The 13,012-nt window shown below is 41.4% G+C and overlaps 1 protein-coding gene across 3 annotated transcripts in view; it reads right to left on the minus strand.

Annotated features, from left to right (window-relative positions):
• Positions 1-13,012, minus strand: part of CTDSPL (CTD small phosphatase like) — a 117,333-nt gene that overhangs the window by 22,962 nt on the left and 81,359 nt on the right. For 2 of the 3 annotated variants that reach the window (XM_003894679.3, XM_009201184.4), the window contains exon 3: positions 4,206-4,238. The exons of the other annotated variant lie outside the window; for it this stretch is intronic. In XM_003894679.3, the coding sequence (XP_003894728.2) occupies positions 4,206-4,238 (33 nt within the window). The remainder of the gene's footprint in view (positions 1-4,205; positions 4,239-13,012) is intronic. 3 annotated transcript variants of the gene reach the window in all.

A 13,012-nucleotide genomic window follows, 5' to 3' on the forward strand; every position in this document is an offset into this window, starting at 1 on the left:
GCTTGGTTACACTGCAAGCCTCATGTTTGTGAGCATCAGTGTGGTGTGTAATTTAAGCAAAAGTGTGGGGTCGGTAGGACTCAGGACACAGCCTCAGTGGCATTCCTCACTGGGGTCAAGGCATTTGAGTGCTCACCTCAAGTCATGACCACCCATACATCAGCAGTTTCAAACTTTCGTTCCCTCTGCACCTTTTCCTTATCTTTCAATACCCGATGTTCACCAAACAGCCCATGAAGCTTCCCACTAAGGAAGGCCCTAAATCCTGGCCCATAGTTGGGAGACGAATGATACTAATGGTAAGGATAAAAATGTCATTTCCAATCGGCATGCAAAACATGATTACTCACTAAATGGTGCTGGGACAACTGAGTAGCCACTTGGAAAAAAAGACAGTTTCCTACTTCATGCCTTACACCAACAAACATTCCAAATGGATTGAAGATTTAAAGGTGTAATGGTGAAACTATTAAAAACGATTAAAATACTAGAAGAAAATATACAATCAATGAGCATAAAGGATGACATTAATATTTACTTATATAAAATTAAAACTTCCTTGTGGCCAAAATAATTATAAACAAACAAGGCCAAAAAATATATATTTGGGGAAAAGTACTAATTTCCTTAAAATTTAAAATGACAAGCAACACAGCATAAAAAACTAGAAGAAATGAATAGAGAAGAAGAAAGATAGCCAATGATCTTATGAAAAGCTGTTCAAACTCACTGATAAAGAAATGAGATAGGGTCTGGCTCTGTAGCCCAGGCTGGAGTACAGTGGCGCCATCTCAGCTCACTGCAACCTCTGCCTACTGGGCTCAAGTGATCCTCCCAAGTAGCTGGGACTACAGGCATGCACTACCATGCCTGGTTAATTTTTTTTTTTTTTTTTTTGAGACTGAGTTTTGCTTTTGTTGCCCAGGCTGGAGTGCAATGGCATGATCTCAGCTCACCGCAACCTCCCCTCCCGGGTTCAAGCAATTCTCCTGCTTCAGCCTTCCAAGTAGCTGGGATTACAGGCATGTGCCACCACACCCGGCTAATTTTGTATTTTTAGTAGAAACGGGGTTTCTCCAAGTTGGTCAGGCTGGTTTCGAACTCCCGACCTCAGGTGATCCACGCGCCTCAGCCTCCCAAAGTGCTGGGATTACAGGCGTGAGCCACTGCGCCCGGCCTAATTTTGTATTTTCAGTAGAGATGGGGTTTCTCCATATTGGTCAGGCTGGTCTGGAACTCCCAACCTCAGATGATCCACCCGCCTCGGCCTCCCAAAGTGCTGGGATTACAGGCGTAAGCCACCGCGCCCAGCTGCCATGCCCAGTTAATTTTGTGTATATTTTATAGAGATGGGGTTTCACCATGTTGCCCAGGCTGGTCGTGAACTCCTGAGCTGAAGCCATCTGCCCGCCTCGGTCTCTCCAAGCGCTTGGGTTATAGGCGTGAGCCACTGCTACCATTCTTTACTTTCAGATTAGCAAAGATTGAAACATTTGATAATCATTTTCAGTAAGGGTATGAGGCAATCTCATAGATACTTCATGGGAATGTAAATTAGCATAGGCTTTTGGACAACAATTTGGCTTTAATGTACCAATACTGTAATATTATATCCTTTGACCTAGCATTTCCACAAATAGAAACTGATCACAAAGAACTATCATACAAGTCCATTAGCACACAGAAAAGAGGATATTTTTATGAGAAATATTTGTAATAGCACAGAAGTGGAAACAAAGTAAATGCCATCAGTGAAATATAAAACAATGAGGCAGATATATACCTACTAATATTTGGAAAGATGTTCAAGGCATCTTGTTAGAAAGTAACAAGCAATTTGCAGAATGGTGAATACAACACAACTTCATTTATATAACTATGTTTGTGTTTGTCTGGAAAACTTCTGGAAGGATAAATAACATATATTAAAAGTGGTACTACCTAGAAGGCAGTAGGATTACACTGAGAGATATTTTCTTTTTGCTTTAATCTTTCAACTTCATGTATGTATGGTATGTATATATGTATTTCCACAGGTGTTAATCCCAAATCCTTCAATATTTAATAATTAACCATGAGCTTGAATTATTGTTTAGCAAAAAATTAAAAGACCAAACCTACACATACAAACAGAGCAGCATGCGAATGAAAAAAGAGGGGTGAAGTGACAGGCACAGATGGGGACCCCAGCTACAGTTGCTCTGGTCACCACAGGCTTAGAGGATTCTTTACCTTCAGGGCCTGAAGAAAGCTTTCAAGAGGTTGTGGGATCTGGTTTGGAGGTTCAGCACAAGCCCGGATTTCTGGTTCTATGCATGGAACCCTAACATCTCAGGGCTCCCAGCACTGACCAGGTCCCCCTGAGGTCCAGAAAGGCCAGGACCACGCTGCTTACGTAACCTGCAGCCTTTTCAGGTAGGTGCAAATTTTGCAGGGGCTCCCAAGACTTGGTTCCAGGGCTGAGCTGGCCTCAGATGGACTTGGGATCAGTCCTATATGCTAAGCAGGCAGTGGAAATCACACTGTGCCCACTAGTGGAACTACTTTTCTGGAGGTCATCATTCAAAAATGCAAGTTCCTTTGGCTCGGCTGTTTCTTTGGGCAAGATAGTTCATAGGTTCACATGGCCTGACCCAACACCTCACATGTAGGATACAGTCAGCAGTTTATTATCCATCACCAGGATCCATTACATAAGGAATTTTCTTCTTGTTTCTCTTATTCCAGAATTCTATACATGGCTGAGTCTAGATTTGTGGGAAAAGGGTCCGTTTCTTCAGTGGGGTTTTTATACTGACAAGTGCTTTTGTTCTGCACTTAACTTTGCACATGGCTGCCAATTAGCTTTAAGAAAAAACAGTAATAGTGCCATTGAAGGTGGAAGGAGAGATGCTACCTGCCATCATTTAATGTAGGTACCTTTGCAGGAAAAAAAAAATATCAAAAACTACTTTGTATAAAGGTTAAAGAGTCTTCTGGTATTAACTCTGCTGGGCATCTCCCTCAAACTCTGGATAAAAAGTTGGGTTGCTAGGTCAATCTTTTTGATCAAAGCCAGTTTTCCCAACAAAGCCCAACCCTCAGGCACATGGGCAGTCAGAATCACTACACAGACTCTTGCAACTCGTTAGTCAATCAAGAGTTAGAGTTTTGAGAAAAATGAAATTACTGTAAACTTTTTGGGCAATTTGTAAGTGACATGTACTACCAAAGCCTTTGGAGTCGTCAACCTGTATGCATGAAATCCATCTACTCCTTCTATGTAAGATTGCTGTGTCTATTGGATGTGAAAAACTCCAAGGAAAGAGAGATGAACAGATTTGAATCAAGTAATCTGAATCTGATCATCTTTACAGACTAAAAAATTAATTTATAGACACATTTTGAAACCTAAATCCTTCTCTAAGGACATAAGACTATTTGAAAGGTCTTGTTTGATACAGACATCTCGACTGTAAGTTTCTTTTGGGAGTCAGTCTTCAGTTTACTTCTTGCTGACTGGCCTCAGGCTGGGTGGCTCTGCTGAACAGGAAGAAGAGAAGGGACAGCGGATGGCTGAGGGGTGGCTGGTGCAGGACTGTGCTGGGGTGGAACAAATTTCAGGGCTGACAACAGAAGTGAGGGTGGCCTCAGGGAGTGCCCAGCTGGGCAGAGTTGCAGCACAGCAGGCCTGTGGGATGGGTCCTGCAAGTCCAGAGAATATAGTTAGGGTGACTTCTCTGATCTCGGAGCTACAGCCATACTACCACTGATAAGTTAGAAACGGTCCGGTCACCTGGGACCTGGGCTTGGTGAGCCCAGTTCCACTGGGACTGAACCTGCTGCAAAGAACTGTGTCTGGGCAAAAGAATGTTCCCGCCAATCTATGGAGTTGAGGCTAAGATGGTGGGGTGTGGGTGAGGGTTCTGAGCAACCTCAGCTTGTTCAGCTTGGAGGTCCTTCCCAGAGAGAAAGGGAAGATGAGAATTGGGTAAATGGATGCTGGCTGCCTTGCTGTTCCTGAGAAAGGAAACTGTCTCTGTAGAGAACTTCCTGCTCACAGTTTAAAATGTAGCTTCAGTTTTCTTTTTAACAGAACAGAGCTGTTTACACCACATGATAAGCAACATAAGCAATAACATTTAAAAAATCCTTTATATCAGTAGGCCCAAAGCCACACGATTTTATGACCGTTTTAATAAATAAAATTAGATAAATATACATACACTTGGTATGGGAATGACCTGCCTCTGGTCACCCTGAGGAAAAAGAAAAAAAAATCATTGTCAGGTTTGAAGAGAAGATCATATTCTCAAAAGAAACTTCAAAGCCCTCTCGAGCACAGCAGCTGCATGATCTGCCATTCTCTGTACCTTGGTGGTGTTTAATGAACAGGAGGAATCCGAAAATTTTCCACAGTTAAGGCATGAGGCTCCTCCCGTTCTGCTAACAAGCCAGGCTGGGCTCCTGAGGCTCACCAACCATTTTGTGTATTTAAATAGTGCCTCCCTTACTCCCAGGAATTCAATCCTTAATTAAAAAACAAAAATAAAAACTCATACTTTACTTTAATCCTTGATTCCTTCTAATAACTGTTTGTTTTTTCTTTTAAGCAAGTTTTTCCCTAAAAAGACTAAGTCAATATCATATGCAGGGAATGGGAGACGTGTTCATCAGATTACAATGACCTCCTGGTCATTCCAGGAGCTCCTCTAGGGGAAGACTAGGGAGAGGGGACAAGGCAAGGTACAAGAAATTCCCTCCCAGGCAACAGACAAGGGGACAGCTTTCTCCTTCAAGGGAAATACAACCTGTATTCACAGGGAGTGTTAAGAAAACCTAGGACCCAAGGAAAGGCCTCAATTATTCCGCAGCCCCAAATGCCAGCCATTCCAAACCTAATTGATGGAAACACTTCATTATAGCATTGTTAAGAAATGCTAATAAAAAAGTTTATTTCCACTGAGCATTTCCAGTTTCTGTTTCTTCTTTTTTAGATGGCCTAATAAGGCGATGCACTGCTTCATGCCTTGTACACTGAAGAATTTGTGAAAATATGTGTCCATTTTTATTAAGAGGGTTACAGTGATAACGAGGTCTCACATGAAAGGGCCAAACCTGATGGCTGGCAATGGCAGCTGGCTGGCACCTTTCTGAGCTCTGTTTTGACACTAAGAACAATTTAGCAACTTCTTGATTATCTCTAACCCCTAGTCATCACCTCTGCAGTATAAGAGCAAGTATCATTTCCTCTTGAGATGATCTCCACAGTTCCTTCCTTTTTCAGATTTTGGGCTTGTCTTCCTTCTGACATCACTCAAGGCAGAGCTATGCTGCTCTCCAACAGACAATGCAATCAAATAAATCAAAGTTTTCAAGAACTTGCACAGATAAATTCATTTAAGAAGCTTTTAAATAATATTATTCCTAATACTGGAACTAATATGCTCCTACAGACATACTTGGTGGAGGACATACTTTTAAAAAAACTTTTATTTTAGGTTCAGAGGTACATGTGCAGGTTTGTTATATAGGTAAATTGCATGTCATTTACCTATGGGGTAAATGGGGGTTTACTGCACAGATTATTTCGTCACCCAGGTAATATGCATTGTACCCAAGAGATAGTCTTTTCATCCTCACCCTCCTCCTAAGCTCCACCCTCAAGTAGGCCCCAGTGTCTGTTGTTCCCTTTGTTGTCCATGAGTATTCAGTGTTTAGCTCCCACTCATGAGTCAGAATGTGCGGTATTTGGTTTTCTGTTCCTGCATTAGTTTGCTTAGATTAATGGCCTCCAGCTCCATCCATGTTGCTGCAAATTACATGACTTCTTCTTTTTCACGGCTGCATAGTATTTGGTGGAGGAGATTTTAACCAGAAGTTCACATCCTATTTGGGTCTCCTTATTTTTATTTTATTTTACTTTACAGACGGGGTCTTGCTCTGTCACCCAGGTTGGAGTGCAGTGGTGTGATCATGGCTCACTGTGGCCTCAAACTGCTGGCTTAAGACATCCTCCTGCCTCAGCCTCCTGAGTACCTGGGACTATAGGTGTGTGCTGCCATACCCAGCTGGGCCACTTCAGAGTAGGGTTTCTCAACCTCAGCACTGGTGACATTCTGGGCTGGGTAACTCTGTTGTGAGGGATGTCCTATTTGTTGCAGGATGTTTAACAGCATCCTTGGCCTCTGCTCACTAGATGTCAGCAGATGCTCTCTCCCCCTCTAGTGACAATCTGTCTTCAGACATTGCCACATGTTCCCTGGAGGGCAAATTATCCCAAGTTGAGAAGCTCTGCTCTAGTAGGAGAGTGCAGACATCCCCTGCACACAGGTGCACCTTCAGAACACACTTTTGATGAGATGAGCACATCCATGATGCAAGAGATCACAACAATGCATCTGAAAGGCCTGACAAAATGTTCACTATGAGCAAGCAAAAGTGCTGATCTAGAAGGATATTTGGGCTTGAAAATTACCCTAGAAGCTTACATGTATGTACGTCTGTGTATACAGCATGAGGTATGCATGTATTTGTGAGTGTCCAACAATCCGTTTTATGCTGTCTTTGCCCTTAAAAGTCCTCCATGGTCTTTGCCATTGGGGTTCTGACTCCTCCCAGCCTCTGGAGGCTTCTGGTCTGTAGGTCCAGGTTGTGGCTGTGATGGTGGCAATGGCTGCTACCCCAAGCTGCTGCTGCAGAAGCAGCTGGAAACTCAAAGGCTCCAAATCCTCATTTCTCCAGGGCAAAAGTAAATATGCAGGGTAGATAGAACCCTAGAGGTCATCTGTCCCATTCTGTCCACAGCCTTCCCTCTTCCTCTGGCATGCTGAATTCCGAGAGGCACAGATACTTAAGGAATCAGCAGTAGAAATGGGCCTGGAATCTGCTTCCACATCTAATAGGCCCGGGCTTTGTGTTCCGAATGTCCTGAGCAAGCTAGGGTCAAGAGGCAGAGGGTCCTCCTCTGGGAATTCACTGCCCCACTCCGACAGGGCTCTTTCTCTGGTGTCTGGTCTCCCGGATTGACTAGTCAAGTGTTACGGAAATAACGTATCACCCCACTTTGGATTAACTAAATTAACTCAAAGTTAACATAATTCTTTAAAAAGCCATCTTGACAAATGTTAATAGAAGGAAGTTCATGAATGAACAGTAAGTCCAAGTGAGCTCAGCTCTGCTGGAGGAACTGCCTTTAAAGGCTTCTATTTCCTGATAGATACAGCTGAGTACCCCAGGAAAGCTTCCAAGGCTGCCATGCCATTTCCTCATATCATTTCATCTACAAAGATACCAAGCTGTCTTCCTTATTTTCTTTCTAAAAATTTCTCGGTTCTTCTTTGACCTTTTTTGTCCCAGAAGAACTTAAGCCTTTCTATCCAGAAACAGCACACACATTTCTCATAAACATGAGAAATCAAAATCTTTTATGATTTGAATCAACTTTGGAGGAGTCTTTTGGGTTTTCTATGTAAACAATCATGTCATCTGCAAATAAGACTAACTTTATATCTTTTCCATGTTTATACCAATTGTCTCATTTTCTTGGCTTATTCCATTAGCCAGAACCTACCATTGATTTTTCTGTGTTGTTTGCGGTTTATTTTTTGAAGATAGCTTTTTATCATGTATAGTTTTCTTCTTTGGTGGCACTGTTGATTTTATATATAAAGGTTTATGGGCTACTATACGGTTCATGTATTAGACTATTTGCCATAAAGTGCCCCTATTTATCCTGTTTAATGCTTTTGAATTTGAATTCTGCTTTATCTGATATTAACATTGTCACTCTTGCTTTCTGTTTGATCTGCTTTGTATATTTTGCCCATTTCTTTATTTTCCACCTTTCTTTATCTGTATGTTAGATGTTATGTCAGAAACTGTCACCTACTGCAATTGTCATTAGCACTGTCCACCAAATAATTCCAGTTTTCTTTCTGAATATGTGGGAGGATTACATTTTTTTTCTGAGTTTTCTGAGTGAAAACTTTAAGAGCCAATGTGATTTATCACATTTCCTTTGTCCTGCTGTGACAGTCATGGAAGCAAAGAGATGGGGTATAGGCATGTGAATGAGGATAAGATGGTTATACTGTCCAGTATGGTAGCTACTAGTCACATGTGGCCACTGAGCACACAAAATGTGGCTGGTCCAAATTAAGATGTGCTGTAAGTGTAAAATACACATCAGATTTTGAAGGATTAGTAAGGTAAAAAGAATATAAATTGTCTAATATTTTTTTCTATTGATTACATATCGAGATAATATTTTGGATATAGTGATTAAATAACATGTTATTAAAATTAATTTCACTTGTTTTAAAAATATTTTCATTAATGTGGCTACTGGAAAAAATTAAATTATACATGTGACTTACATTACATTTCTGTTGGATAGTGCCACAGAACAAAAGGCTCAGCCTCAGCCAACCCATTATAAACAAGTAGCATGAGTGAAAAATAGACTTTTATTGTTTAAGCCTCTGAGGTTTTGAGGTTGTTACTGAAGCATAAACGAACCCATACTGACTAGTGTATCTACTCATGAGTCATTCCTCCCTTCTCCTGATTTTGTTGAGAGCAAGAATATGCTGGGCTAAATTCCTCCCCTGTTGCTATTGGCTAGCCATGTGACAAATGGCTACACCCAATTGGTTTGACTAATTCAACTGTACACTGTTTCCAAGAACATATCTGCCATCAGATAGAAATGATTTTGGCAGTAAGTCAAAGAAATCTGCCAGGCACTGTGTCAGGCGAATAAGACATAAGCAGAAGTCTCCTGGGTTTTTCTGTGAAAGCATTTACTTTTCATAAAAGGGACAGACATGGCCAGTGCCACCCCTCCCTATCTTTTTCCTTTAAATGTGGATAGGATATCTAAAACTTGTGACTTTGAGATCATAAATAGCAAGCATGAGGATGAAGGCAAACACACCAAGGATAGGGGAGCAGAAAGACAGAAAAACATGTTCTTGATGGCATCATCAGAAATATAAACCCCAGTAACTACCTGACCCAGGCTTTTTGTGTGAGAAAAATAATCCCCTATTTATCTAAGCTATTATTTGTCAGCTTTCTTCCTTTTCTTTTCTTTCTTTCACACTTTCTCTCTCTCTCTCTCTCTCCTTTCATTCCTTCTCTCTTTTTTTCTTTCTTTCAAGACAGGATGTTGCTCTGGCACCCAGGCTGGAGGACAGTGGAGTGATTAAGGCTCACTGCAGCCTCAACCTCCAGGCCTCAAGTGATCCTCCTGCCTCGGCTTCCCAAAGTGCAGGTATTATAGGCGTTAGCCACCATGCCCAGCAGTTTTCTTTTACTTACTGACAAAATCATTCCTATTTGATGACAGGCATATTCTTGGAAATATCATACAGCTGAATTTGTCAAACCAATCTGATGTAGTCTTGGTCTTTGTTAGAAGAATCTGGTTCATCAAACTAGGTTTTATGCCTATTCTTTATGTTATGTTTGCTATTTATTATTTGTTCTTTTTCCCTTTCCTTAATTTTGATGGCTTGTTCAATTTGTTTATTTCTCCTTTACTCCCTCTGTGAATTTTAAAGATCTATTTTCTAATTGTGCCACTTGTTACAGTTCTATTATTAGTTCTATTCCTAAAAATCATGTTTGTTTCTATATTGGCGGTTTTTTGAGACAGGGTCTTGCTGTCACCCAGGCTGGAGGGCAGTGGTGCGATCATGGCTCACTGCAGCCTCGACCTCCTGGGTGCAAGCAATCCTCCCACTTCAGGCTCCAGAGTAGCTGGGACTACAAGTGCACACCTCCACATCTAGCTAATTATTTATTATTTGTTTTGTAGAGATGGGGGTTTCCCTATGTTGCCCAGGCTGGTCTCAAACTTCTGGGCTGAAGTGATCCTTTTGCCTTAGCCTCCCAAACTGCTGGGATTATAGGAATGAGCCACTGCACCCAGCTTAATTCTAACTTTTTTTTTTTTTTTTTTTTTTTTTTTTGAGACTGAGTCTCGCTCTGTCACCCAGGCTGCAGTGCGGTGGCGCAATCTTGGCTCACTGCAAGCTCTGCCTCCTGTGTTCACGCCATTTTCCTGCCTTAGCCTCACGGGTAGCTGGGACTACAGGCACCCGCCACCAGGCCAGGCTAATTTTTTGTATTTTTTAGTAGAGATGGGGTTTCACTGTGTTAGCCAGGATGGTCTCGATCTCCCGACCTCATGATCCGCCCACCTTGGCCTCCCAAAGTGCTGGGATTATGGGAATGAGCCACTGCATCCAGCCTATTTCTAACATTTTTAACAATTATATCATAACTGAGTATCAATCTCACCCAGATTTTTATGTTTTGTTCCCTCTCTGAATCATTACATATCTAAGAAACTTTTATCTCAACAGATAAATGATATCTTGGTCACATACAGAATTTTTGGTTTCCATTTTTTTCCCCTCAGTAGCCTATAAATATTTTTTCATAGTCTTCTGGCTTTTAGTGTTGCTGATGAGAAGTCTGATACTAATATAATTGTTTTCCTTGAAAATAACTTATTCTAGTATCTTGTAAGACTTTCTCTTTGTCCTTAAACTTCAAAATTTCTACAGATACATCTAGGCATGCGCTCCTCTAACTAATCCTGCTGTCGACTTGGTAAGCTCCTTCAATCCACAGATTCAAGCTTTGTCTTTAGCTCAAGAAATTTTTCTTCTACTACTTTTTCTCTTTCTGGAACTCTTAACATTTGCATGTTCCATCTCCTAGATGCCTGCTGTCCCCTCTCACAATTACCATCTCTGTGCTTCTGGTCTGAATTGTAAGATATTTCTTCTTCCACTTGCTTTTCCAGAACATGAATTCAGTTCCCACCAGTGACCATTCTCCTTCTGTTTGTTTACTGAATTTTTATATTTAGAAATCATGAGTTTTTAAATTCCAAATGTTACTTTTGTACTCATAATTCATTTCCTGAGTTGTCCGTTAAAGTTCTCGTCCATCTCTTCCATTAGTTTTACCGCAGTGGGAGTCTCATTACAGTTTTTTCAACTTGGACTTTCTCAGTGGAGGCCGCATTTTTCTTTGCTTGCACCAGGTTGTGGGTTCCCTTAGTGTCTGTGCAGGTCAGTCTATGAGGCTCTCTGGGAAGTGGCAAATGAGTGAGTACTGCAAGGCCCAGCAAGGAATGCTGTTTTCATGGCCCAGCAGAGCCCATGTTAACAAACCTCAGAGATGAAGAAAGCCCCTACACTACTGGCTCCTCCAAGGCACAAGCACTGGAAGCAATCCAGCTCACCAGGGCAGCCCCTCAAAGGACCACACACATTGTGTGGGCAGTATGAGCCCTTTCCAAGGCGATCCGCCAGCTCCTTCTGGCTAGTGGACCTCATGGGACTATACATTCGAGTGTTTGTCCAAGGACTCAGGGAGATGTAAGCATTTTCCTCTGTTGGTGGTTCCCTGCTTCTTACTGAGTAAGAGAGAGAATAAATCCTGTGCCTGCTCTCTACCCTGAAGGTGTCAGGAAAACTGGGGGCCTTAATGCACTTTCCAGGCTCCACCAGCAGGCCCACCTGGGTTTATCCTGGGAGGGAATTTTAACAGTCAGAGCCATGTGCCCAGGCTGTCATCTTCCCAGAATTCCCTTCTATACATCCATGTGTGGTTTTAAAATAATTTTTTAAATCATAAAAGTAATTTAAGCTGATTTTCTGAAAACTGAGGAAAGTATAGAGGGAAGGAGAAAATCCTAGCTATAATTCCACCAGTGTGAGCAATAGGAGATAACCTTCATATTTCAGCATACGTCCTTCCAGTCTTATAAATGCTTGTGTGTGTATGTGTGTGAGAGAACAAGAGAGACACTCTATCCATTTCTTTATATCAGCAATGTTTACGACATATCATTTTGAAGGGCTGTATGCTATTTGATTGCACAGTTAATTCTATAGTTTTTTTTTTTAAACCAACTGCCTATTGTTGAACATCAGGTTGCTTATAATTTTTCGGCATTATAATCTATGCTGGGTGGGACCTCATGGTTAAATCTTTGCACATTCATAATTATGTCCATAAAGGGTAACTGCCTGCATCAACAAATAGGGATATTTTTAAGGCTTTAAGATCATATTGGCAAATTTTCCTCCAGAAAGGTGTCATCAAGTAACACTGTTACCAGCAACTTATTTACATTCTCTATCCTCCCTCCTACCACTCCATGCTAAAACCAAATATTGTGTTTAAAAATATCTTTGATAAGTTGAAAGCTGGAAAACGGTATCTCATTATTTAGTTTGCGTTTCTTCGATTACTAAACATGTTAAATATTTTTCATGTATTTATATGTGCAACATTCTTATTTTTTCATGTTTGAGCATATGAAAACCTTCAGCCTAATTCCTATGCTTCTACACTCCAAGCCTGTGAGACAAATCAGGCAACAGCAGTGTTCTCAGTCTTGCAGAAGCAATGTGGCTACTGTCACAGCCCACAGTCACTCCTGGTCTATGATATCAACAAGACTGAACCATCTGTATTTCTTATTTTGTGAATTACCTGTTTGTGTCCTTTGCTCATGTTATTTGGAATATAAAGCTTTATGACTTTTGTGTCCTCAAATGTCAACTATCTTCATGATGAATAATCTTCTTTCGGTGATTTTTCCCTGAAATTCCGTTTTGACTGAGATTAATATTATAACCCTTATTTTCCTTAATTTATACTTGTATGAGGTCTCTTTGCTCATCCTTATTCCTTATACTTTTTTTTTTTTTTGGAATGGAGTTTCACTCTTGTCACTCAGCTGGAGTACAGTGGCGTGATCTTGGCTCACTGCAATCTCCGTCTCCCAGGTTCAAGCGATTCTCCAGCCTCAGCCTCCCGAGTAGCTGGGATTACAGGTGCCCACCACCAGGCCCAGCTAAGTTTTGTATTTTTACTAGAGAAGGGGTTTCGCCATGTTGGTCAAACTCCTGACCTCAGGTGATCTGCCTGCCTTGGCCTCCCAAAGTGCTGGGATTATAGGCATGAGCCACCATGCCTGGCCGCATCCTTATACTTTTAACTG

Source organism: Papio anubis, chromosome 2 (assembly GCF_008728515.1).
Source record: "Papio anubis isolate 15944 chromosome 2, Panubis1.0, whole genome shotgun sequence".
Classification (NCBI taxonomy): domain Eukaryota; kingdom Metazoa; phylum Chordata; class Mammalia; order Primates; family Cercopithecidae; genus Papio; species Papio anubis.